This window comes from Pecten maximus, chromosome 4 (assembly GCF_902652985.1).
Source record: "Pecten maximus chromosome 4, xPecMax1.1, whole genome shotgun sequence".
Lineage (NCBI taxonomy): Eukaryota > Metazoa > Mollusca > Bivalvia > Pectinida > Pectinidae > Pecten > Pecten maximus.
This window is the reverse complement of record NC_047018.1, coordinates 22,243,004-22,270,266: the sequence shown is the minus strand read 5'-3', so window position 1 is coordinate 22,270,266 and position 27,263 is coordinate 22,243,004. Positions and strand designations below refer to the sequence as shown.

Below are 27,263 nucleotides of genomic sequence, written 5' to 3'. Positions count from 1 at the left end.
TTTGGGCACTAGAAATATAAATGTCTGAATATCTTTCTGAAATTACCACAAAAACTGTCACAACCAGAACTATTTCCATCATTTATTAGCCATGTATTGTACATTGTATATCACAGATCAAACATAAAGCCAATTGTAAAATCAATAAATCATATCTTTCTAGTTTCTACATCATAAGCCTTTAATCATTTCACAATATGAAGGTATGGTGCTCCAGATGGACTTTAATCCTAAATTGTATTCATTTCATATCTCTGGGTAAAATGTTTGAATTTCATTTATTTTTTTAGCAAATATTATAAAAGATGGAAGATTTTAAATATTGCATATTGTTTTTCCTTCTCCAAATACAACATGCTTAATACCCAATACAATTCATTTAAAAGAAAAAATACAAAACTGTAAATTTGTGGATATAGGTATACTTTCTCTCTACTACATAAAACAATACAACATAAAACTGCCTGGAATGTTTATAACAATGATGGATGAACAATTCGTGATTTTGTGATGCAGGGTGGTTTTGTTGTTTTCTATTGTAGCTAAAATATTTGTACACTATTTACAGAAGACAAATACATAGTAATGTGTTCATTAAAATACAATGAGAGCAAAATGATACACATATAATATTTATATAAATAAGTCAATAAATAAACAGATTATCAAAAAGAAATAAGTTGTCGCTATCCTTCTGGTATCAAAACATGAGTAGTACGTAAATAATCTGATGAAATGAAGAACATTCTAAAATCTTTTTTAATTATCATAATAAAAAAAAATTGATTATTCAATAGAGGTCACACAACAATTAACTGCTGGTAATCATATTTACCATATTTATCCAGCAATTGGCCCATGTCTGGTAATGACTCCACTCCAACATAGGTATGTATTGATGTTCAGTAGAATTACCAACCATTATATACTATTTATCCTGTAATAACCCCACCGCTACTTTGGGACAAAGGTTATGTGTTGACACCCTCAGACTTACTGTAGGATAATTAAATAAAAACACAATATGAGTTCACCTTATTTACTTTTATAAAGTTACAGGACACAGTGTTCTGTCTCCTGTGACTTTTGGTAATTAGCGATAGTGACATGACTTTTTGTCAACCAAAATGAGTTGAGAAATTTGTTTATTTCAGAAAAAGATGCATAAATTTTATCTTTTAGTCAAAATCAAGGACCTTTGACTTTTTAAATGAACAATACACTCCATAAAAAGAGAAAGGTTTTCTTCATTAAATTTCACAACAAAGCCATTTTTATTTTTGTCAATTATGAAAATGAAATAAATAGGGATGATTTTTAAAGAGTTGTTTGTGAGGAGCTATTTCAGTGAGCAGTGAAAGATAATGTAACACCTGATAGAGTATTAATATGTTATCACACTCCTCAGGTGTCAAACACATTTAATCTGTGATGAAATGAAATAGATTTTCCAAATATAGACTGTCTTACATCTGTGTCAATATTTTATGGATATAAAATAATTCAATAATTTGATTTATGTCACAAGCCTTTCAGTAGCTGACATCAAATTAATGAAGAGTTTAGTAAACTGTTTATTACACCAACAAGAGTATAAGATTCTATTTATCACATAAATAGGTATAATAATCAGGAGAACATTATTGAAAATTGTTTAATCAATATCCCATCAAGACCAATGAATTTCGACTCTGACTGTATCCTTCAAGAACAATGAGTATTGACTCTGACGGATCCTTCAGGACCAATGAATATCGGCTCGATCTGTATGTTTTCCACTATCGACTTGATCTGTATGTCTTCCACTTTCGACTCGATCTTGATGGGATATCGTGATTACGATAGTGTTATTATAGTTGTATCTCTCTATATTGATAACACAGATTATTACTTGCTATAACAGTTATATGTTAAAGACATGATAAATATAAATCAACCCTCGTAAAAAGGTGACATTTTAAAACTGGTAAGAAAATGTATGATTTGCTTATGATGTAATGGTAATTAACTTTGACATTTGGCAGAAATTTAACATTGATGCAGGGAAACACGAAAATTTCATAGACTCTTTAAACAAATCCTCTCCATGACACAACAAGCAACATGTATAAATCTCTCATCAACTAACAAACATTCTAATTCAACACGTCTCCTCAATTTTTTTTTTCATTCTTAGAAAGTAGTCAAACCTGTCTAATCTGACATCTGAGTGTTCTGACCGGTTTAATATATCATAGCACTAAATTCCAAATGATCCATGTATATTCCTAGGTACATAACCCTGTATAATCCGACCAAAAAGATTGCATTGTTTCCAACAGAAGTTCAGGTTAGACAGGTATTGCTATGCAGGTTAGTATTTTACAAACAAAATTTAACACAAAATCTCTTTATATCATCAATTGTTTAACAAAAATTGCACAAATCCACTAATACTGACAACATGACCAATGCCTACTTTGACATACAAAGCAACTTGGATACAAAATTTCTGCACCAATCTACAGATTTACATTGTAAATTATATGATTAAAGATTACCACTGAACCTCATTAATCCGAGACATCTTCTCAACAATTACCAAAAATAGGATCTAGTTTTGCAGTGTAATTTTAATCTAAACATTTCAAAATCATTAAAACAGAACACAATATGATTATCATAGTAATGAAAGTTGGCATACAATGTACTAGGATCTAGACCGGAGGGAAAAACTTGTCTGGATTAAAGAGGACCAACAGCACGTAAATGAGATCAATTGATAATCAGTATATATCTGTTACCACTCGGAGTAAATCCCTATATATTCTATAGTATTTACCATATCCAGAGACTTGTGATATACAAGTCTCTGCCATATCTGAGGCAATTAACATGCTGAATTATACTAAAATTTGGAAAATTGATTGCAGAACTGTCAAAATTGAAAGGGGAAAAAACCCACAAAGACAGCAAGTCATTTGTTATGGTGAAAAAATAGGACCCAAGGATTGGATAGGGAGCACTCATAATAGATGGAGTGTTTAATAGGTCTAATATAGTAACACAAAAATAGGTTACAAATTGTTTCTCAGTACTTAATAATAATGCCTTCACAAGAATTGGAAAATGTGAGGCACATTTTACATACATATATGTAAAAACAAATGCAACAATATAACAGGTGTACATATTTCAAGGCCATATTCATTTGGCAAATACACTACTATGAAATGAAAAGTTAAACAAGACTGAGACAATAAGCCAATATTAAAGTACACTGCACCCCCTCAAATTCTATCTATAAACAAGACTCTTGATAGCACTTCAAACAAAATTTTCTGTTTCAAGAGGAGAAATAAAACTTAACAAGGCCATTGCACTATTATAATTTGCTGAAGTTGAGAACTCAAATTAACGACTAATTAGATTTACATTCCTGCTCCTGCCTTGATTGAAATGGAGCTAAAACCTATCCTTTTCAAAGTCAGTTATCCAGAAAATAAAGGTCACAGTGACCTAGATTGCCCATGAATTAAGGTGTACCTTCACAAGGCTTGATAAATATGGGAATTACAGTATCAGAGAAACAAGCCTTAACATCTATCAAAGACGTTGAATAGACGGACAAGCTGATGGACCGACTAAAGGAAAAGGACATCTCTTAATGTGGTGTGGGCCTAATTGTACATCAAAACAAATTCTTGTACAGCCATTGAGTAGTGTGACATCACTGCAGTTTATAGTCAACATAGGCCTACATGTTAGAGTGATACGGGGTATCATCATTTGTAGTCAGGAGACAGTTTATGCCAAAGTAGACTTTCGTAACCTACATGTGTGATATCAGAATCAATATCATGATCGAGACAACATAATTATGTCAAAATTGTTACATAATTAAAGACATCATATTTCTACAGATACAGCAGATAAAAACTTGGCAGTGAAAATGTCCTTTGCCCAGCAAATTTTGTAGACTTGACTGCCTTCCAAATTTCAAATTATTATTCCCCGGTGAAATTATTTTGTCTAATTTCAAATTATTATTCCCCAGTGAAATTATTTTGTCTATCTAAATGAATAATTAATATGCATTCAATCTCACAACCAATCTAGTATATCTTCATAATCATGAGTATTTCTCAAACAAAAAATTTTAAAAAATGCAATAAAACTGTAAATAAATAACAAATACAGAATACAAATACTTCCTACCAGTAATCTATTTTCTTTCCCACTAATTACTACATAGTTTTCATTGGGATTCATTCCATTTGACACAATACATTGCAGCTACTGGCAAATATAGAGGGCACTCAATTTCAATTTAAGTACAAAAATGAAATAAATAAAAGAAAACACAGAAAAGTCTGAAACGGTTTTCTAAGAAGAAACAACATTTTGATTTCAAACATTTTGCAACTTAGAAAATAGAAGCTTTTCACTACAGTCTTTTCGCCCACTAGCATTTTGATGACAGCTTATTAAGATATTGATAAAGCTGTGATGTTTTTAAACAGAAGGGTTACAGTTATTACTCAACCTGTACAGGATATTTGTGTCTTAAAGGCTAAACTATAAATATTTGGTAGGACAACAAACTATGTGGATGACCAGACCTCAGTAGTGTACCTGGTAGATGTGAATTACAGTTAAACTCCGATTAATGGGTAAATGGTTGATGAGTAAATACTGTAGCAAAAATTGTACACATGGAGCAATAAACACAATCAGCTTAAAGTAAACAACAAGGAAAGTGCCACTGTGAGCCAGACGGTATAGACAAGAACCGTATCCTCATTCTTAAAGTGACCTGGCCCCAGTTTCATCAACTTATGGAAATTCCTTATGTAAAATTTTCCATAGGAAAGCATTACAGAATTTAAGGAAAGTTCCTTAATATTTTTTTGTCTTAAATCCTTTAAATAATAAATGTTTTCATATGGAAAATGTTAAAGTTAGAGGATTTCTTTAAGTTAAAGAACGTTGATGAAACTGATCTAGAACTTTGTTAAATCTCTATTGTACATCCACATATACCGTTTTTTACCAAGTATAAGCCCATACTCGGGGACAAGCCCACCCCCCCTATTTTTTATCTTTTTTCTGCATAGGCTCATATTCTGGAATAAGCCCACCCCAACTTTTGAAATGGTTCATACATTCTTATTTCTCTTCACAAATTATGCGGTGACTGAACACATTTCCCAAACCTTGTAACTTACGATTATGTCACCTGTAATTTGTTGACAAGATCCAAATGGAATAAAACAATGTATTGCATTATTTTTTTTTTAAATATTTCAGTCTTAGATCATTGATGTAGATCGGGCTATCCTCTTTCGTTTTATAATCTAAGATGGCGGCCAATTTTTTTCCCTCTTGCAAAAATATCCGGGGATAAGCCCACCCCCGACTTCTGCCCATTTTCAGTGCTCTAGCACCTTGGGCTTATACCCGGTAAAATACGGTAATAGTCTATGGCTGATGAAACTTTTTTAAGTGCATGGATTATCTTTAGAAGTAATAGTGTGGATGAAAGACAGATGGAAAGATGACGACTCTGCAATTACCATAGAGAACCTGCAGATAAAAGGCAGAAATTTTAAGACAAATTATGACATACATGTTACAGAGTGCTAAAACAATGCAATTTACCCAGAACTAAATGCAAACATTGAAAATATTTTAAGATACATCAATTTTTGGTTCAATATTGAAGCACTTTGTAAATAATATGCAATTGGTTTGTTGCCAATTTCTTTGCAAATAAAAAAAAAACGGGGAAAAAAGAAGAGTTGAATTTCACCACGTGAAGATGTTATAGGTAATCCATGAATACAAGGCATAGATGGTAAATGTATACGTATACATTATTCTCAATGAAAAAAAAAAATTGCTGCTTAAAAATAAAACTGCATTGAACAAGTGTGTGCCACATGATTAATTGAATTCAGACAAACAATACCTGCACTGCAGTAATTATTATTGTAGACACTGAGTGTCACCACAGTGTTTCCTAAAGTATTGGTCAAAAGATAACCCACATCACTGAAGCCTTTGTCTGTGTGACCTGTACACCATCCTGCGTAGATACTCTGTAACATGCTTGCCCATTGGGTTATGGGGTATTTCCAAACAATTTTCAGGTTGACATTGTAACATTCTGATGCAAAAAGTTCAAGTGTCGTTAATCTTCTTCTTCCTTTTTCTCTCCATCTTTCTCAATTTCTTCACATGTATCAGGGTTTGATTTTTCCTTTGGGGCAAATAAATTCTTTTCCTGAATTGCACAGATAGCCTCTTCCCAACATGATAGTGTCTGAAATTAAATATTTTACAAATGATAAAATTTAACACAACAGTGAACCATGTCTTATTTTCTATCCTTCATAAACATAATTTGTTTGCTCTGCAGTGATCAATCAATTAATGAAAGCTTGCAAGGTTATTTCGAACAAATCATCATATAAAAAAAAACGGAAAGGAACAAGACAGTTGTTCCTGCATTCATTGTTTTTATGAATATTTGTACCAGCCGTGATACCTACCCTTTCGTAGTATGCTATTTGCCTGTCTGCTAGGTTGATGAAGAGCTCTTTGAGGTCCCGCTGTTTGTTTTTGTGCCATCGCTCCATATCAACCCTGAGGTCTGCATCAGCACAAGCAGTTTTATCGTTTAAGGATTCCATCTGAGTTGTGAGCTGAAATGAAGAATAAAGAGAGCTCTAGAACATAGTAGTAGATTAAATTTTCTAAATTATAAGTAGTCTCCATCATGCTGTTATTCCTGGAGAGAAGACCAGACAGAGCCCCACTCGATTTGCACTCTTCTCCTTCTAGAAGATATCTTCCTGTCACTTGATTTGTAGCTCTTCTGCTTCTGGAAGATCTTCTACCTCTTCCGTCTCGAAGCTGGAAGATTTATCTTCCAAAATGGCGGCGACCAAGTTTTAAATGTGCGAGTGATGAGTTTCACTAGAGAAGGATTTATGACACATACATACACGTGTTTGTCATAGAGAAAACTTAAAAACTTGCTTATTTATGGTTATATTCTGAAAAACTGTTTCATGTATATATAGAGGTTACACAACGAGTGGTTGTTGGATATGGAATTTATTTCACACAAGTAAGTTATTTTTTAAAAGTTACCAAAGACACGAGCTTTAGCGAGTGTTTTTTGCAACTTTTAAAAAATAACTTACGAGTGTGAAATAAATTCCATATCCAACAATTTCGAGTCGTGTGACCTGTTTCTACCACAATAATATCGGCTTGAATCAAAGGGAAACGTGGCCAAGTATAATTTTGTGTATGCAAATAAAGTGTACCGGTGACGTCCGGGACCCGGTGATGTGACGTCATTAGATTATTGATGACGTCATTAACAATTGCAGCTTGGGTCAAAGTTCACCGTGTTCGCCAATCGAAATGCGTACAGAGTTTATACCACGTGTGGTATAAACAGATTGTTAATCAACAGCTGTAATGATTAACTGATGGTCTGAGAGTTGAATAACACAGGGTATTGTGGTAGAAATGCATATAAAGTACACGTACAGTATACATCATCAGAGTATATGATCTGCCACTAAACAGATTTAAAGTCAAAATCTTTAAAAGCTGTTTGTATAACACAGAGTTTTAAACTTACATCTGTGATTTGTTGTTCTAATTTCTCCTGTTTTTGTTGTTTCACATCTTCGGGATCCTTTCCTAGGAAAGCTCCAATGGAGTAGGTCTGGTCCGAAATCTTTACCTGGAATACAACAATAAAGAACAATACATGTCACAGTAAAAAAAACCTGTAAGTTTCTATTGTCACAATCAAGATACCTGTAAATTTCTATTGTCACAATCAAGATACCTGTAAATTTCTATTGTCACAATCAAGATACCTGTAAATTTCTATTGTCACAATCAAGATACTGGTAAATTTGTATTCACCAGTTATTTCAACTTTTGATCAACTATTTAACTTTTGCTCTAATATGAAATATCAATGTTTTATAATAAAGTACCTCCTAGCTTTTCTTATAAACCTCAAAGCTGAGAATGAAATGTCATAGGATTCCATTCTGAGAAATTTTCTTGTACATTATTGTATAAAAGTTCCAAGCAAATGGTAAGAACTGTGTAGCTTATGAGGTGTCCCTGTCTCATGTACAGGAAAACATGGCGATTTACCTGTTCTCGTTCATCTTTCTTCTTGCTCAGCTCCTCTATGGTCATATCATATTCCATCTGGATCGCATCTCTACGTCGTAGAACAGCCTGTTTATAAATCACATACTCAGTGGTAAATCATCTTAACACAACCCATAAACTCTACCTTTCAAGGTTTTTAATTCTCAATGATAAAATACTCACGTTAATGCATCTGATGCTGTTTCTTTTGTTACGTTAAATACCTACTCCGATTCTAATTTCTGAGATACTAGAAGAGGGAACAAGAATCATATTTTCATGTATCCGATATCAATTCATTTAAGTAAGAATTATATTATATCATCTATCCTGTAATAAGCCAAGATTTCCTACATGTAAAATTTAAGCCAGTAGGTTTATATCAAGGAAACAAAACAGGAAATGGTACCATTTCTACTGAGCTGCAATAGATATTTGTAGATTTAATACAAGACATAGGCTTATTGCCAGACAATTTTCTTTAATTATCAAGCAAGACATAGGCTTATTGCCAGACAATTTTCTTTAATTATCAAGTAAGACATAGGCTTATTGCCAGACAATTTTCTTTAATTATCAAGTTTTCTTAAACTATATTTAAGAAAACTTGATAATTAAAATCATACCACTTTGACTCACCTTGATGGCATCACAGTAGAGAGTGTATTCTTTGAGGGGTTGAGAGAAGTTGGCTTCTGTTCTCTCAATCTGTGAAAATAGTTATCAGCATTAAATAATGTATTGTACCTACAGCAGCGGTGGTATATTTTTGTAGAGAAGTGGACATACTTATGATTCTAAGTTTATAGAAAAACTTGATTTTGGTGTGATGTTTGAGTTGTTTACAAGCCTTAGCATGCTCTATGTTACACTGAAGCAAGACTGCAGTCAGAAAAATGTGAAGGTTTTGATGTTAAGCAAATTTTAAACTTTGAGGTATGTTCCAACATAATTATCTCATTTAGTCTGATCTGCTAAAAACTAACCATATTTTCTAACTTTCTAAATAAATGCAAGTTGTATTCTGACAGCCATAGCCATTTTTACTAATTAAATATCTACTACCATGTAAACCAACATATTTACATGGTGACTTAATTTCACATTTTCATGTCTAACAACTTTTTTGCAGAAATTTAATTTCACAATAACAGTCATAAATGGCCTATGTACCAGTGATTGAAACTTTCGCAGAGGTTTATTTTTGTGAATTTCAATCAACCACCAAATAAGTGAAAATTAATCGCATGCGAAAATAAGTTGGTTTATAGTATAAAGAGGGAAGCTATAGCTCAGTCAGTAGAGCAGCAGACTACTGCAGCCCTGCGTGAAGATCAGAGGTGTATTGCTCAATACGTTACATGGGATGGCTTGTGTTTACCCAAAAAGACTACAGACCATTTGTGGTTCTGTCCGTGTATCAGAAAGACTCTTTAGCCCTATAGCTCTGGAGAGCATGTGATAGGGCTCCTGTAAAATGTTCAGTGAGGTAGTGGCCAGCTACTACAATGAGTTACATACCACTTCCTTCAAAGCATCACAGCTTGAGTCGACGGCCTTAGACATCGCCAGCAGTGAGGTGGTAAGGTTATCCTCAGAGTTAGCCCAAAGGGTATATATAGGTCCCCAGTCCTTCATCTCCAACAAATACTCTGCAACCATACAATACTCCCATCAATATCTCCAGAAAATTTTACTGTAATTTAGTAACATCTTCAAATCACTAAAACACATTCCAACATTTCATAATTGCCGGGTCTTCCCATCAATTGCGAACCCTTCTGACAGATACAGCGACAAAAATAAGTGAATAGGTATTGTATTTTTTTACAGCCTACTAGTGGTACTGCTAAAGTCGAGTTATTTCTGCTGAATATGCTCACCCCTCATAAAATGGTCAAGATATGGAACACATTGTTAATGCTTAAATAAGTAATCCTCTAGAAGGGAAAACAATTTTCAAAAGTGTGAAGTGACCAAAATTGTGTTTTTAGATCTCAAACATTAAACTGGGGACAAACAGATTAGTAGAATACAGACAGCTTTTTACTTCTGTGGTGCTGGTTTGGAATAAATTCCCTCAGATGTATAAAAACATGTTTTCGTCTAATATTACACATACATCAATTGGTACATATTGGTATAAGGCTATGCTTGTGAACTGGACTTACACCTTTGTTTGAACTATAACTGATATGTATTTTATAAAGAGGGGGGAGGTTAACCGCAACAAGGACAAGTGTCACCAGGTAAGTGGGTTACTTATAATTTATTTGTCGACTAGTTTCGCCTCTATATGCGAGGCTTCATCAGGACAAATTATAATACAAATTTTCCCCCTGAAGTACATTTTTCGGGGTTCAGAATCTATTGTGACGTAGTTCATAGACAATAGATATGGGCAGATAAGCCGTTATTAGTATTTTTCTCGTTCAAATGTTCGAGCTCCATATGAGAATACATGTATATATTAAATGTTCGCTACTCCATATTAATAAAAAATTATTCTGTGTTATAAAAAGTTTGTTCTTGTTATTTCCGGTTTCTATATTCACTGTCTCTCATCTAGGCAGATCGTGGCGTCAGATACAGATTTGTACGCCAGTTTCTTATAGTCTACGATCTTATCTGGTAAGTTCATAATACTACTGGTTTTCGTGGAGGTGTTTTCGCTGGAATCATCGCTAAGTTGTAGGTCATCTTTCAGCATTTCCAACGTGTTCTGTACGGGTTCCGGTGTTATCACAGGTGGTCCCGGGCTGTTGCCGTTCGTTGCCGGTTTGACTTTGAATTTAACTCTTGTCCAATCTTGTTTTGTTGAAGCTTCGGCCGGTCTTTGCCACTTATTGGGAATGGCAGCTTCCTTCCTTACTTCGTCTTTGAAAATCTCTGGTTCTATCTTATAAAATGGATGTTTTTCCGTGATATGACGATCATATAAATCCCTCCGTCCATATGTGCGCTTACATATCTTGCACTTTATAACACAGAATAATTTTTTATTAACATGGAGTAGCGAACATTTAATATATACATGTATTCTCATATGGAGCTCGAACATTTGAACGAGAAAAATACTAATAACGGCTTATCTGCCCATATCTATTGTCTATGAACTACGTCACAATAGATTCTGAACCCCGAAAAATGTACTTCAGGGGGAAAATTTGTATTATAATTTGTCCTGATGAAGCCTCGCATATAGAGGCGAAACTAGTCGACAAATAAATTATAAGTAACCCACTTACCTGGTGACACTTGTCCTTGTTGCGGTTAACCTCCCCCCTCTTTATATTTATATACTCTGTTTATCGCCCTGCATACCTTGTGTATCCAAGTTCAAGTGAAGCACCCCGCTGAAGGACCCACCCACCTGAACTGACGTTGGCTCTACCTTCCTTATTTATTTGATATGTATTTTATTACATAATTAACAACAAAACAATGAATTATTAACATCTATCTGTACTCTATGCCTGCAATGTAATGTAATTATCTCCCCTATAATATACTCAGTCACTACCTAATAAAGCTGCAATGTGGTTTTTATTTTTTCAAATTTCCATCGTTTCATATTAGGACATGACCAATCTATCTAAATCTTTCTTTAAAATTGTTTGTGAAATACATGTATGTAACTTTTCAGTCCCTGATGTCAAGCTAGTAAACTAGCTAAAAATGTCATCTGCTAAAATCTTAGCTTGCTAAAAAATGGTCTCAAAATTCAGTAAAATTTTGACAGAGTAACATCAATAAACCAACTCTTACATTGTTTTGTTGAATGTGTGACAGAATTGTTCCTACCAGAAACAGAAAAGAAGAAATATGGGTAGTGATATAATGTACAGTGAGGCAGGATCTTCTGCTACCAGTGACAGATGTAAGATCAACAAGGATTTCCCACCCAAATGACTGGATATAAAAGCTGTAAATGTGAAGTCCTGTTTTTTGTCACACTTTACGTAGATCCTAGAGTAAACAACTAAACTTAAATGCGATGTTTTACAGTAAGAATCACCTCCTTGTTCCTTAGACACCCTCTGTGATATCCGGTCAAGGACACCCAGCTTGTCAGCAAAGGACTGAACATATTCATGCATCATGGTAAATTCAGGAGAGCGGTTCTTCATCATGTAGGCAGCGCTAATGTTGTGTATCGAGTCGGAAACACGACTGAGGATACCAGACCCCTGTTTCTTGTGTGCCTGGAATTCCTGAAATCAGATTTTATTCCAATACAGTGGAACTTCTCCAAACCAGCCATCCATCAAATTCATTCTTAGACAATTCATTATTCTGCATTTTATGGATTTTGTTTGTACAACTACCAAGGCTGGTCTAGGTCATACATCTGGATCCCTACTGAGGTCAAATATCAATTATCTTGAACCTTGGTATCTTAGTCACCAAAGTTGTTTGGGAGATTTTCCCCACTCTGAACTGATAAACTAGGAGTTTTGTTTTTGACAGGTCAAACTTTTCCCATTCTATCAAAAGTTTGTGGTAATTATGAAACAGACCATATAATCCTCACACATGACAGAAAAAAAAAGCCTTTGAAAACAAGATTTGCTATTGCTTTTGCAGAGTGATATACATACAGTAGATAGATACTTACCCAGGCTTTGGCGGTTAAGAATACATGGAAATTTGTGTCAAAGGACAATACAGGGTGATCAGCTATCCTTGTCAAAAACTTCTGCAGAGCTGACTGTCGCACTCGTAGGAATTCTTGGCTGAATCTATCTAAACGACGCAGACTGTGCTTTTCTGGTAATGGCTAAAAGTTGAACAGAATGACCAGGAATAATAATGAAGTCTAAGGTTCAGTACAATTACAAGTAATTTGTCAATGTTCAACTTAGTAACACACAAACAATGAATATTATGCTAAAGGGAAGACAACCCAAATTGCATTTTTTCAATTATTTGATTAAATATTAGGGGAAAAGTTTTTTAAAAACTTCTGAAAATGGCCAAAGGCTTAAGGTAACAGACAGCCACTCAACTTTTGAAGTCTGTTGTCATAACAAGTTTTTTCATATTTTATATTTTGGTATACCTATTACCGATATACACAGTGATAATGTACAAATCTTTTTCACTGTTTTTAAAGAAAAAATCTGAAAAATTTGAAATTGTATTTTCAATCATAGTACATTTGTACATACACATTGATTATTTCTTGAGAAACAAACTTACAGGTACAAGATGTGTAGGGTAGCTTTCTTCTAGCCGTTGTCTTAGCCACAGAAAATCATTATACCTTCGCCTGACGGAATATTCACTGTCATCAAACTCACTCCTAGTGGTCTACAGGGTAAAATTCATGTTAGATTTATCCAATATTCATAATATCTTTGAAATGCATTCATAATGAAACGACAAATAAAACAATAATAAACTAGTGGCAAAAAGTGAAACTTGCACAAATATTACATTCTTATTGCAAAGTAAAGTTCAATAGTATGATGGTGTTTCAAATAAACAAACTTTTCAGTCTGTTATCCAAGAATGCTACTGTTCCAATATCATGGCCCTAGGCCTCTTGGTTACTGAGAAGTATGTTAAGATTTTACCATATTTGACCCCTGTAACCTTGAAAGTAGATCATGGTCATTTTTTTAACAACTTTGGTTCTGGGCATCTAGATTAATGAGTAGAAGGCAAAAATATAAATTGTTTACGATGCACAATACATGCCACCGGTCAAATGGTGACTGCAATAGGTCATCTGAGACTCAGGTGACCTAAAAAATGGTATTCTATTTATAATCTCAACAATTGTGAGATGATTCTGATCAGTGTTATACAATTAGCAGTATCATACAGATAAATATAATAGTTACAAAACCCTGTAATCTAAATAACTGATACCTTCATGTTGATTCTAAATGTGACATAGGATTCCATTGTGCTTGTGTGTTTCTCTGGGTCATCTACCACAACAAAAAGGTCACGGGTCTCATCATCAAGGTCATCGTCATAGCGACTCAGGTTGGCTATCAGACTTGAACTGCGTGACACACTGAGGTCTGATTTTCCAGAGGCATCTAAACTAAGACTCTCCATCTGTGAAACAGAAAAATGTAAATCATTCAACTGGCAGTTTAATTTTCAACACTTTTAATTAAAAAATACAATTAATATGATTTTTCTGCATAGATTATACTATATATAATAGTAATACAATGTTTCCTAAGAAAACAATAGAGACCCCTAGGTCATGAAATTCACAATTTTGTTAAAGCATCCTGAGACCACTCCACCATCTCTATCAATGAAGTGTATTTGATTCTATCATAATTATAATTTGGTCCTGAAAAGAAGATTTTTGAAACTTAAAAGAATTTGAACACTTCCCTCAGGCCTCATATAAATCACATTTTCTGTTGACATTTGATCATGGTAGATATTAGCAAAACTTCATCAAAGCTGGTTAAAGGGTTTTTGAGAAGTCAACATACTGTTAATGGTTTCCGATGGACAGTATTGGAACAAAGGTAATTGCAATAGGTACTTGAGTCTTCATTTCAGGTGACCTTTAAAAGCAGTCTTTTATTCACATACAATATTTGATCATGGTTTTACTCAATGTATTGTGGCATATTTCAATATAAATGCTATAAAAAGCATTTAAAAAAGTAATGATAGATGAACTAGATGTATGTAGATGAAGGTACATATATGGGATATAGGGGGAATTTCCATTACCTTATTATTACTGATCATTAATAATGGTGGAGATGTAGGAATTTCAAAATATCATTTAAGTAAAAATAAGAACCTCATTGTTTAGATGTCATAACAGAATATTGTTTGTGTATCACAGTGATTAATGTTTGATTTTATTTATGTTGGCCCCAAAACCTTCTCCTTTATGGTCCTGTGTGGTCAACTTCAACAATTTGAAGGGGAATGCCAGAAAGGAGTGAGATGGAAAAAGTTGTTTTTTTCTTTCTTTTTTAATTCATATAGGTAAAAAATAGATAAAATAATCTGATGTAATTGTTGCTTGAGTAATGGTGGTAGATGGCTGACTTGAATGAATCTGTGGTAGGACTAGACACCATATCTGGTGGGACTAGACATCATATCTGGTGGGACTAGACACCATATCAGGTGGGACTAGACACCATATCTGGTAGGACTAGACACCATATCTGGTGGGACTAGACACCATATCTGGTGGGACAAGACACCATATCTGGTAGGAGCTCATTTTATTCTGTTATAGTTTTGTGGAAAAAAAGATGCTATTTTTAGAATGTACTTTAGTATTTGGAAGGAAAGCTGGTAGCTATGTCTTTGCTGTGGAAAATATCAATTATAAAAATGGTCTGACAAGCATCTCTTTGTCAACCTGCTGCCTTTACCATAAAGCCTAGCACTACTGCAGGGTTCACTCTTGACCCAAAATTCTTGGGCCATTTTATTTGTTACCAGCACTGGGCCTAGTTGGGGTATCTTAAGTGTTTTGATTGGACTGAATGCTCATCAATAAATCAATTAATTAAAAAAAATAATAAGATGAATAAATTTACATTTTAGGATTTAATTGAACAATTTTTATACTTTTTTTTTTTTTTTTACATGAATTGAATTAATTGGTATTCGTGTACATTCAATATTTATTTGTTACTATTGTAGAAGGACTGGACTGGGTTGATCATCGGTGACCAGGTAACTTAATTGGTAGAGCATCCGGCTAGTGTTCGGAGGTCCTGGGTTCGAACCCCGGTCTGGCTGCTACATTGTCTCCTCTCCTGTTTCAAAATTGGCGCCCAGCTAAAATACCCCATGGTGGTGGTGTAAGGGTCTCATGTGTCTTCGAGGGCGAATACGTATACTTGGAAATAAGGAGAGAGGTGTGTAGCGGGACTGGACTGGGTCGATCATCTGTGACCAGGTAGCTCATCAATTGGTAGAGCATCAGGCTAGTGTTCAGAGGTCTAGGGTTCAAACCCTGGTCTGGCCACTACATTTTTCTCCTTTACTGTTACACAATAAACAACTCAAATACAACCTACATACAATGTATATGCACTTATCATAGTAAAAAGCTGTCAATTTTTAAGGATGCATATATAAATTTGATTAACTTGTACTACTAATCCTATTTTCTTACCAAATAGTTCAGAGAGACGTCAAAGTCTAATAAGAGTTTGGTGATAAGTAACAGATTCTTTAGGACAGATCAAATGAATATTATGTCTTTATTAAGATTGTCCTTAACTTGTCATGATTTCGACTTTATTAACAGTGATCAATACACCAACATGAACTTTGAAGCCTGTATTTACGGTTTGCTTTAGTGGACTATAAATGCACTCCCGTCTTTATATGATTTTAAAATGAAAATACTTTGACTTTAGTGTCACAGATCCATCGAATATCACTCCTACAATTTATGATGCATGTCTATCTACTATAAATACATGTACTCAGCACTTTCTTTCGTCTACATAAGCAGTAGTGATCCGAAGATGAATATTGTCATGTAGCAATTAAATAATGGAAAAAGGCCTTGCAATGTACACTGACTCATGTCTGTGCAGACAAACGGGATACAGGACAGTATACTAACGTTAATGACAGAAGCACAAATCAGAAATTAATCGATATTTGTGTTTTGCTGAGAATAGCAAAGCCAAAGGTGGGATGGCGTATTCCAGGCGATAGATGCGGGTACTTATTTACCTCTCCGTCGTCACTTGGGTCGAGACCGCTTATTAATGGATCTTTAAATTTATGTTGATCGTTTGATGCATCAGAAGAAGTGTTATCGTCTTCTTTGCCGGAGAAGATGTCTTCCGAGCTGGCCATTTTCAGCACCGGATCCCTGATGTCAATGATAATCAGCTGTTTATGTATACTTTGTTTTTATTGGTTAAAGTATTCGCTGTAACCAATCAGAAATCGTGTTACATTCAACATTTGGGAGACCTTCTTTTTAATGCTACAAGGGGCAAGTTGCAGACGAAACCGAACCATCACGAGTAGAGTGAAAATGGCTTTTCAACCGCCAGGGTCTGGACAAGGTAATTTATATTAGGAAAACATGTATGTCTATCATAAGATACCTGTTTTGAAAATATTACATAATTACATGTCGGGTAAAAGTCCCTCGACTCTGGTATTGCCATAATATATGCCATTTTTTGTAGTGACTGTTGATGTCCCACCATAAACAAATGGTGAAATGAGTGAATGCTCTGACAATGAAGTAGGTATATTGCCAACGCGAAGCAGCTTTTCCATCACCTTCTTAATGCGCCCTATTGTGACTTGTTTACTGCGGATAATGTCCTAAAATTAATATATATAATATATATAAACCTGACTTGAAGTATAACTGTAGGTTATCTCCCTTATCTGTATCAGATTCTTCAGTGAAATTACATGTGTTTTACTGATTTCATTATGTAAACATGAAGCCTTACTTAATGTCTCATACAACAATGATATCAGCAATATGGGGTGTAGACACCCTTAAATCTCCAGAATTAGAAAATATGATCAAAATCTTCTTTTTTAGGAAATACTAAATTGCAATATAGTGAATTCATTTTGAGAATCAAAGGGATATGCCACTTCCAAAACCAGCGTAATTTGCACAGGTTTTTGTACTGAAAATTGTTTCATATATATGTATACAATTGTATACCTAAGGAATATAGATAGATGAAACAACGTCCTTGACGACTGACCTCATTGATTATCAGATTGTCCTGAAACTTCATATACTTACAACTACACATATATATATATCATCTCTTGTACAATTATGCATTTCAACCATCTGATCAGAAACTTGATTAATACTCTACACCTACAGCCATCATCTCTTGAAGGATTCATATTTCATCCACAAGGGTTCAAAATTGAGGCCACTGTTACTATAAAGAGATATTTGGTGTTCTTGCTCTTCCAACTTTGTTTATTTTCTCATGGTCGTGGAACTCCATACACTTATACTCACAATCATCATCTTTTGGGGAAATATTGGGTTTCAATCTAGATCTCTTGGGGTCAACATTTTGGGTCACTGCTAGCTGTTACTGTAAACAGATGTTTGGATGTCATCACTCTACCAACTTCATTAATTAAATCTGTTACATCAAAATCTTACAATTATTACCTTATTAAGACATCTTGTGTCTGTAGCATCAAATTTAATAATATTTTAATATCTTTTCAAAGATTTTTAGATTTTTTTACTGAAAAAAAGAAGGATTGATTGAAATATTGAAAACAGCATACAAATATATGATATGTAAAAAAATATATACATTTCAATTGTAGAACATAAGAATAGGAAGATACTGGAACAGTTAGAGGAACAGAAAAAGAGACTGCGAATGCAGACTCACGGTGGAAGTGGTGGTAGTGGTGGAGGAGGAGGTGTCAGTGGAGGAGGAAATGGAGCCAATAATGCTGCCAATATGGGGCCTGGGTAAGTCAAAACCTGGTGAATATCAGATATTTTAGCTTGTGTCTTTTAAGATTATACTATAAAGACTTTTTTAGCTAAAAAGAGCAAGTGTGCTAATGTTGTCGGTGTCTCGGTAACCAAGACCCACAGAGACCTGATTGTGGGCATATAGCAAGCTGGGTTGAAGGGTAATAAGTTTGGTCAAAATGAATGACCTTTACCTGCATTCAAGGTCACAGAGGTAAAATATACTAAAACACTCAAACCACTTATTCTCAATAACCAAGAAAATCAAAGACTTGATATTGGGTCTGTAGTATGCTGGGGTGATGGGCTACAATGTTTGTTCAGATGAATGACTTTGACCTACTTTCAGGGTCACATGTGTTAAATATGCTAAAATCTTCAAACAACTTCTTCTCAATTTGCAAGAGGCCCAGAGATTTGCATTGTCAGATACCCATGTTTCAGAATTTTATTCCGGTTCTGGTCAGTTATCAGTTTTTTGGTCAGTTTTCGGTTATTTCAGTTCGCTTCATGCAACATAGTAATTTTTGTATGTCATTTCTTCTACACAACTAAAACAGAATATTCAGACATTAGAAGAACTTTTAATGTGCTAACAAGATAAAACAATCAAAAGTTAAAACTAACAAAACCTCATAGTAAGGCACTGCATGAGCATTTTCAAGCATTTCAAAGAACTAAAGACAAGTTTCTGCCACTGTGTCAAATCTTGCCTAGATCAGAAAAATGAAATTACTCGTTATGGATGGGGTCCTGTAGACACTTTAAAGGCAGCCTGTACAGCATTCAAGCATCTCACCCGAAATGTACATATGGTAACATGGACGATTTTTAATTCTGGTGCAAGTTCTTTGAAAGTTTGGCATTACTTTGGGTTCCATAAAATTAAAGATAGTCTTTCCTTGATATGACACACAGAAATAGTATTGCATCATCAGGTAACAAAATCTGATTATGATTTATAATTGATCGAAAGAGGTCATCCAAATGTTCAGATTAATTGATTACAAAAATCTCACCCTATAGCATGCTGTGGTGAAGTTTGTTCCAATGAATGACCTTGAACTACTTGCAAGGTCATAGGGGTAAAATATACTAAACTATTTAAACAACTTTTTCTCAATAACCAAGAAGCCCAGAGGCCTCATGTTTGCCATGTAGCATACTGTGATAAAGGGCTACCAAATTGTTTTAATGAATGACCTTGACATTCTTCCTATGTTACAGGGATAAAAGATGTTAAAATCTCTGAACAATTTTTTTCCATTACACATGCCCTGTGTCCTTATAAGCTTACCTGGTCCAAAGGACCAAGGTGAGCTTATGCCATACCTTGGCATCTGGCGTCTGTCTGTCTGTCACCAATTACCTTCTGAACACGATAACTTAAGTAAATATCAACCAAGTTTGGTGAAACTTTGTATGCAGATAGATTTCGGACAAGTTTAGAAATTGGAATTATCAACAGTAATTTTGCTTACAGAGTTATTGCACTTTGTAATAATATTATTATTAGACCTTGTAAACACAAAAACTGGAGTAAATATCAACCAAGTTTGATGAATGTATGAATATATATATCGATAAGATCTCGGTCGAGTTTTGAAAATAGAAATTATTTGACTGTATCTTACAGAGTTATTATCTTTTGTAGTGCTTTTATTATTTACTTTTTTTTTTGGTTCACCTGGCCTGAAGGGTAAATCTTCTGAACAACAAAATAAATTTTAATGAAATTGGGCCTGGAGAAATATCGAGAGGCAGTTCAAAAGTAGGAAAATATTTGAAATATAACTTAAATTAGAGTATTTTGCTGTAATTGATATTTGAAATATTACTAAAATTATTACTATTTTGCCATAATTACTCAAATATCCAGGTGAGTGATGCAGGCCCTCTGGGTCTTTTGTTTTGAACCAGTAGCATGCTGGGATATAAGCAATGCGGGTCCATTGGGCCTCTTGGTAATTTTAGTTGAAGGTGATGTTATAATGGTGATTTGCCAGAGTATCTTTACTGTAGAAAAGTGTCATTATCATGACTTGCTCTTGTTTATAAATCAAAAAGTCAAAGTACAGTAGAAAAATGTCATTTTCATTTCATTTCAAAATATTTTATTCAATAAATCATTTGAATTAATTTAAATACAATATTTCATAATAGAGATATATATACAAATTGGATTGGACAACAGGCTTAGCCTATACAGGTCCTTTCCATACTTCCGTTAACATAAATATTATTAATAATTTTAGTGGTATAGTTGTAAATATAATTATGTAGAGAAAAAGTAAAATGGAATGCTTATTATCAATTTATGGAAAAGAAAGATCATAACTGAGAGGAGAATTTTGCTTTATGATAGAGAATAATTTATTGAAGAGAATGTCTAACAAAGAAGAGAAAAGATTAACAAAAAAAATTAAATATATAGATAAGTAGAAAAATGAAAAATAGATATAACAGTAGTTAATGGAGATGATGAGTAAACAAAAAGAAAAAAAAGAAAAAGAGAAAACCATCACCTATCTTCATACATACATACATACATACTTACTTACTTTAAAATGTCATGACTAGCCTCTGTGTATAGGGTGTTTTAATTGAAATCTTTGTGACTAACGCCTGCATATTAGGTTATAATCGATGACTTATACCTGTATACAAGGTTATAATCAAGGGCTAACCCCTGTATATAAGGTTATAATCAATGACTTATACCTGTATACAAGGTTATAATCAAGGGCTAACCCCTGTATATAAGGTTATAATCATGACTAACCCCTGTATATAAGGTTATAATCATGACTAACCCCTGTATACAAGGTTATAATCAAGGACTAACCCCTGTATATAAGGTTATAACCAATGTCTAATACCTGTATATAAGGTTATAATCATGACTAACACCTGTATATAAGGTTATTATCAATGACTAACCCCTGTATATAAGGTTATAATCATGACTAACCCCTGTATACAAGGTTATAATCAAGGACTAACCCCTGTATATAAGGTTATAATCATGACTAACCCCTGTATATAAGGTTATAATCATGACTAACCCCTATATACAAGGTTATTATCAATGTCTAACACCTGTATATAAGGTTATTATCAATGTCTAACCCCTGTATATAAGGTTATTATCAATGTCTAACCCCTGTATACAAGGTTATTATCAATGACTAACACCTGTATATAAGGTTATAATCATGACTAACCCCTGTATATAAGGTTATAATCATGACTAACACCTGTATATAAGGTTATTATCAATGACTAACACCTGTATATAAGGTTATAATCAATGACTAACACCTGTATATAAGGTTATTATCAATGACTAACACCTGTATATAAGGTTATTATCAATGTCTAACACCTTTATACAAGGTTATAATCAATGACTAACACCTGTATATAAGGTTATTATCAATGACTAACACCTGTATATAAGGTTATTATCAATGTCTAACACCTGTACGTATACAAGGTTATTATCAATGACTAACCCCTGTATATAAGGTTATTATCTATGACTTTACCTGTATATAAGGTAATTATTATCAATGACTTGCCCTTGTGTATGAAGTCATACAATAGAAAAGTGTCTTGAACATGGTTGAAATATTCCCCTCATAACCTGAAGACATTAAATATCGGATGATAATGTCAGTATGCTGAATTTTTTGCTTCAGCGTGAAAATGAAGTTTGGGATTTATCATGTAGTTTTGTCAAATTTAAATATGATATTTGTTTTTACAGTACAACAAGTTCGGTAAATCAGCAAGCTTCACATTTGTCAAATGTAAGTACACTAGATCTTGACAAGTGAACAACCGACAACTTGTCTTCAAACTTTACTTGTATAAATGTCAAGCACATTCCAAGATATTATTTAAAAGTTTCCTGACTGTGACCACCAGAACATCGTTTTATAAATGTCAGCAACATTAATATTGAAGTTTGATGTATGTTACTATGATATATACATGATTTGCATTAACAGTTGTTTCTGTGGCCAGCAGAGAAGGTTTAAGAAAAGGTTAGAGATGTATTGGAGAGACGACATGTTATCCTAGACCTACAAAATGTAGATGGTTATTGTCTGGACATTTTACAACTTTGTAAAGTTTATAATCCTTTTGTTTTAATGATTATTGAAATAATGACCGTGAAAATAAATTATGTATTGTTTTTATGTTAAGGTAAGTGTAATAGTGTATTGCTGATTTGATATGTAGAGGTTAATGTGTCACCAAACTTTCTAATCTGTACTAGGGAAGGTTGTAATGGAATCATATAAAAAAAGTCATTGTTGGAAGCAGCTGCAGTGGGTTTTTTTGGTTTTTTTGTTTGTTTTGTTTTTGTATGCTACTTTATTGAGAACTAGTCAGGCCTCTAGTTGGACTTCTTGTTAAGCCTGTAAATTTGAGCCACAAAAAAAAATGTTCGTATAATCATGAGGTGTTGGTACCTTTAGATAATTAAATGCATCAAATTGTCATGGACATAATTACTGTCATCTAGAATTCGTTTCATAAGCATTTTCATTAAACTTCCACACCTTTGTCTGAAAATATCTCTCAAAAATATCAAATACTTGTAGTACATTGTGATTTGTAGTACATTTTGGCCATTGTGCATAAAAATTTAGAGACCCAGAAGGCCTATGATAACACTGTTACTGGAGAGAAATGTGATAACAAAAAGGTGTTTTATTAAAAAATAATAAAACATGTATATTACAATTTCATAAATTAATTAATTTAATGGATATCTTAAATTGTTTTCATAAACTTAACACCCAAAGTATAGATATGCTTGAACTGTAGTCACTACAGAGACAATATACAAAATCTAGAATGATCTTGATAAGATTTACTGTAGTCTCCTAACATGAACATCTTCAGTTCTCATGACTTCATGTATATATACATATACTTGCACACTTGGAATATTTTTATATCTAAATGGTCCAACATAAGGTATCCCACAGGACATTTCATGGTGATATTTTTCCAACTGATGTGTTCCCTCAGAGTGGATCAAGCTTTCTAATTTTAAGAAAAATCCAAACTGATAAATGATACACTTTCTTGTCTTAATCTTTAGCTACATGTAATTATAATATACCCTTTTCAAATGCTGTTATGTAATATGCATGAAGCTGTGAAACTTTTTGTGTTACATAAAATTTTTTAAAAAATAATTTCATATCATCAGAATCTGAATGTATACTATTACATTTTTTACCTTATACAAATTTTTGTTGTTTGCATATACAATATGATTAATATCCAAAATAAATATAAATATTCTTTATCACTTTCAAAATTAGTTTATTGCTTTAAAATTGAGTAAAAATGTTGATATTCATGTCGCGCACAAATCTCCCTTATTTTAGGCAAAACTCCCTTAAAATAATCATCAATCTCCCTTATTGGTCTCCTGAAATTATGGCATGTATGGTAGTCGAATCAACCCGTGATTTATTGTCATCTTGTACATATGCTTTTGATATCATATCTCAGATAAAGGTGACTATTGTCACCAAAACATCAGACTCTGTGAACAATCTATATATGTATATAACACTGATGTAATATTGTAAAGATGAATCAACACAGGAAAATTAGGCACATCATAAGTATATGAAATGAGAACATCTGTACATAAGTTATTGATGTACTTATTACAGATAAGCATGGTGATGGAAACACAACACATGACCCCAGCACAGAGGGCAGCACTACAGGTAGGGGTTAGCAGGGTATAATACTACTTCTTATATGATATTAAAGTAATATTTAGATATTGAAAGTGTCATTAAAGTTAAATTCAAGTCACAATAATTGCTGATTGGCCAAACTCACAGCAATAACAGATCACATTTAGCCATAGATTGGTCTAAATCACGACAGGCTCTGATTGGCTTAAATCATAGCAGCCATTGATTGGTCTAAATCACCACAGGCTATGGTTGGCCTAAATCACAGTAGTAACAGATTGGTCAAAATCATCACAGTCACTGATCAGTTTAAATGACAACAGTAACCGATCAGCTTACATGACAGCAGCAACTGGTTGGCCTAAATTGCCACAGCCTCTTATTGGCCTAAATCACCACAGCTTCTGACTGGCCTTAATAACTACAGCCTCTAATTGACCTAAATCAGTAATGGTTGGCTTAAGTCACCATGGTCACCGATGTTTTAAATCAGCATGTCCTCTTATTGGCCTAAATAACCACAGACTGATTGGCATACATCACCACAGCTAGCCTCTGATTTGTGTAAATCAACACGTCCTCTGATTGGCCTAAATCATCACAATCTCTGATTGGCCTAAAGCATTGCAGTAAGTGATTAGCCTAAATCATCACAACTGCTGATTTGTTTTTATCAACGTGTCCTCTGATTGGTCTTAATTACTACACTCTCTGATTTGTGTAAATCAGCACATCCTTTGATTGGTCTAAATCACCACAGCCTCTGATGTGTGTAACTTGCTATAGCTTCTGACAAGCCTAAATCATTGCAAATGATTGGAGGTTTTTTGTTGTAGTTCCTTTCTTATTAACTCTGCAAAAATGTATAATCCTAAGGTGTGGCGTATTAAAAACTGGTTAAGATGCTCATGTTCAATTAATCATTCAGCTCTCTAAATAATTTATCACAAGGTATGAATCATGAAGGTTCTGTTGTGGTTGTGTCAGAGAAAGATCAAATAGTTTTTGTGTCCTGTTTGATCGGTATAAGGAGAGTGATACACTTACTGCTGATGTACATTGACACTTACATTCCAAAACATTGTTTTTGAATGAAATTGTAACCATATTTATTCTTATGTTCTCTTATTCATGGACCTCCATGAATTTGTGAAGTGGATCAGATTTAATCAGGGCTTTCAGAATTTCATAAAATACAGGTTAGTCTTTCGCAAATAAAGGGTCAAACCTCTCATGCTGTCTCTGAAAGCCATGATTGATAATGTAAGTGAATAGACATTAGTATAACACAACCAGTATAGTTACAGAGTGTAGTCACCCAAACCTCAAACTTAATCCCATACTGGTTGTAATATACCATATTCTAGTCACAGACATACTTACCAAACAGAGGGAAATGTTACATAATACCTATTGATACTGGTTATTTATCTAATATACATTTAGATTGTTTAAAAATTCATTTATTCTGGTTGTTGCATGGACATTAAATCCTGATCTACAAAGGTTATAGGTTATGCATATATACATATTACTTATGTTTATTTTCAGCATGCCAATGCCAACTCTGTGGGCTACTTCATCACACAAGACTCTTCATTTGGGAATCTGATACTACCTGTACTTCCTCGCTTCAACGAAAAGACATGACAACTGTGTCAAGCATACATCATTTCCATTGTTTTCTGTCAGCTACATGAATTTCCATCACCATTGTCAGTATCACATTGCAATACTCATTTGGGACGCATTCAGCAAAGAAAACTTTGTACTGCTTAGTAATTAATGTTCCATCATCATCATCATCATCATCATCATCATCCTTACACCACCACCATAAATCATCATCATCATCATCATCATCATCCTTACACCACCACCATAAATCATCATCATTATCATCATCATCATTATCACACCACCACCATCAATCATCATCATCATTTTGCCAGGAGATTGCAGGATTAATCATTAAAAGAATAGACAGATAAAATGATAAGTTTTCTTGGTTAATTTGGAGAATTTTACTACATATTTTATACCATTGGCAATATACAATGAGCATTTAATTGTATGCTAAATTTTAGATTATATGATAGGCAGTAAACTGTATGCTAAATTTTAGATTATATGATAGGCAGTAAACTGTATGCTAAATTTTAGATTATACGATAGGCAGTAAACTGTATGCTAAATTTTAGATTATACGATAGGCAGTAAACTGTATGCTAAATTTTAGATTATACGATAGGCAGTAAACTGTATGCTAAACTTTAGATTATACGATAGGCAGTAAACTGTATGCTAAACTTTAGATTATAGGATGAGCATTATATTGTATGCCAAGCTTTAACATAAGAAGGATGAAATGGCTGCTAATCTAAATGATAAGGAATTAAATTCTATGCTAAATTTTAAGGGGGAAAAGAAATTGTATGCTTATTTTTATAAGAAAAACTTAAATTGTATGCTTATCTGTGAAATAAGAAAGGATTAAATGCATACTAAATTGTAAAGTAAGGACGGAGTTCTGTTGCAAGAAAAAGAATGAATTGTATACTACCCTTGAAGGTGATTGGGTCACATTGCATGCAAACAGGGAGGATTCATATTTTGTATCCCCTTTAGAAGGGACTCGGGTGCTGAATGTGACGCTATTAAAATCATGAAATAAAAAATGAAGACAATTGCTGTATTGTGTGGTTTATTTCTTCTCTGTTCATAAACATTTCTTTTGTAAACTACTCTTCAGTTATTATATATTTTGTTTGTAAACTCCCTTTATTCTTCCTCAGATTTTCAAACTATCTTAAAAGTCAATAGGTTTTACAGATACAGAATAGAGCGAAAAATCGAAGATCATGCTTCTAAATGGCTGTTGCAAATTAGTTTGC

At 33.6% G+C, this 27,263-nt stretch overlaps 2 protein-coding genes across 2 annotated transcripts; one reads left to right on the top strand and one right to left on the bottom strand.

Annotated features, from left to right (window-relative positions):
* Window positions 1–64: 64 nt before the first annotated feature.
* Window positions 65–17,103, bottom strand: LOC117325517 (sorting nexin-30-like). The gene is made up of 11 exons (XM_033881786.1): window positions 16,873–17,103; window positions 14,050–14,244; window positions 13,375–13,485; window positions 12,791–12,952; window positions 12,191–12,386; window positions 9,694–9,824; window positions 8,812–8,880; window positions 8,173–8,259; window positions 7,640–7,744; window positions 6,534–6,686; window positions 65–6,304 (listed from the first exon to the last, which is right to left on the bottom strand). The coding sequence occupies exons 1-11, from the start codon at window positions 16,996–16,998 to the stop codon at window positions 6,173–6,175; spliced, it is 1,467 nt and encodes a 488-aa protein (XP_033737677.1). The 5' UTR covers window positions 16,999–17,103; the 3' UTR covers window positions 65–6,172.
* An 8-nt stretch (window positions 17,104–17,111) lies between these two features.
* LOC117325519 (SOSS complex subunit C-like) lies at window positions 17,112–27,056 on the top strand. The gene is made up of 5 exons (XM_033881791.1): window positions 17,112–17,213; window positions 18,478–18,628; window positions 22,404–22,446; window positions 24,340–24,396; window positions 25,921–27,056. The coding sequence occupies exons 1-5, from the start codon at window positions 17,129–17,131 to the stop codon at window positions 26,017–26,019; spliced, it is 435 nt and encodes a 144-aa protein (XP_033737682.1). The 5' UTR covers window positions 17,112–17,128; the 3' UTR covers window positions 26,020–27,056.
* Window positions 27,057–27,263: the final 207 nt, after the last annotated feature.

Bases quoted from the DNA above. Each gene is read 5' to 3' on its own strand.
- LOC117325517 (XM_033881786.1), bottom strand. From the start codon at position 16,998: ATGGCCAGCTCGGAAGACATCTTCTCCGGCAAAGAAGACGATAACACT. The intron at 14,245-16,872 runs GTAAATAAGTAC...TCTGTTTCACAG, and splicing joins ACCCAAGTGACGACGGAGAG to ATGGAGAGTCTTAGTTTAGA. The intron at 13,486-14,049 runs GTATCAGTTATT...TTTACCCTGTAG, and splicing joins CATTTAGAATCAACATGAAG to ACCACTAGGAGTGAGTTTGA.
- LOC117325519 (XM_033881791.1), top strand. From the start codon at position 17,129: ATGCTACAAGGGGCAAGTTGCAGACGAAACCGAACCATCACGAGTAGA. The intron at 22,447-24,339 runs GTAAGTACACTA...TACTTATTACAG, and splicing joins AAGCTTCACATTTGTCAAAT to ATAAGCATGGTGATGGAAAC. The intron at 24,397-25,920 runs GTAGGGGTTAGC...GTTTATTTTCAG, and splicing joins CACAGAGGGCAGCACTACAG to CATGCCAATGCCAACTCTGT.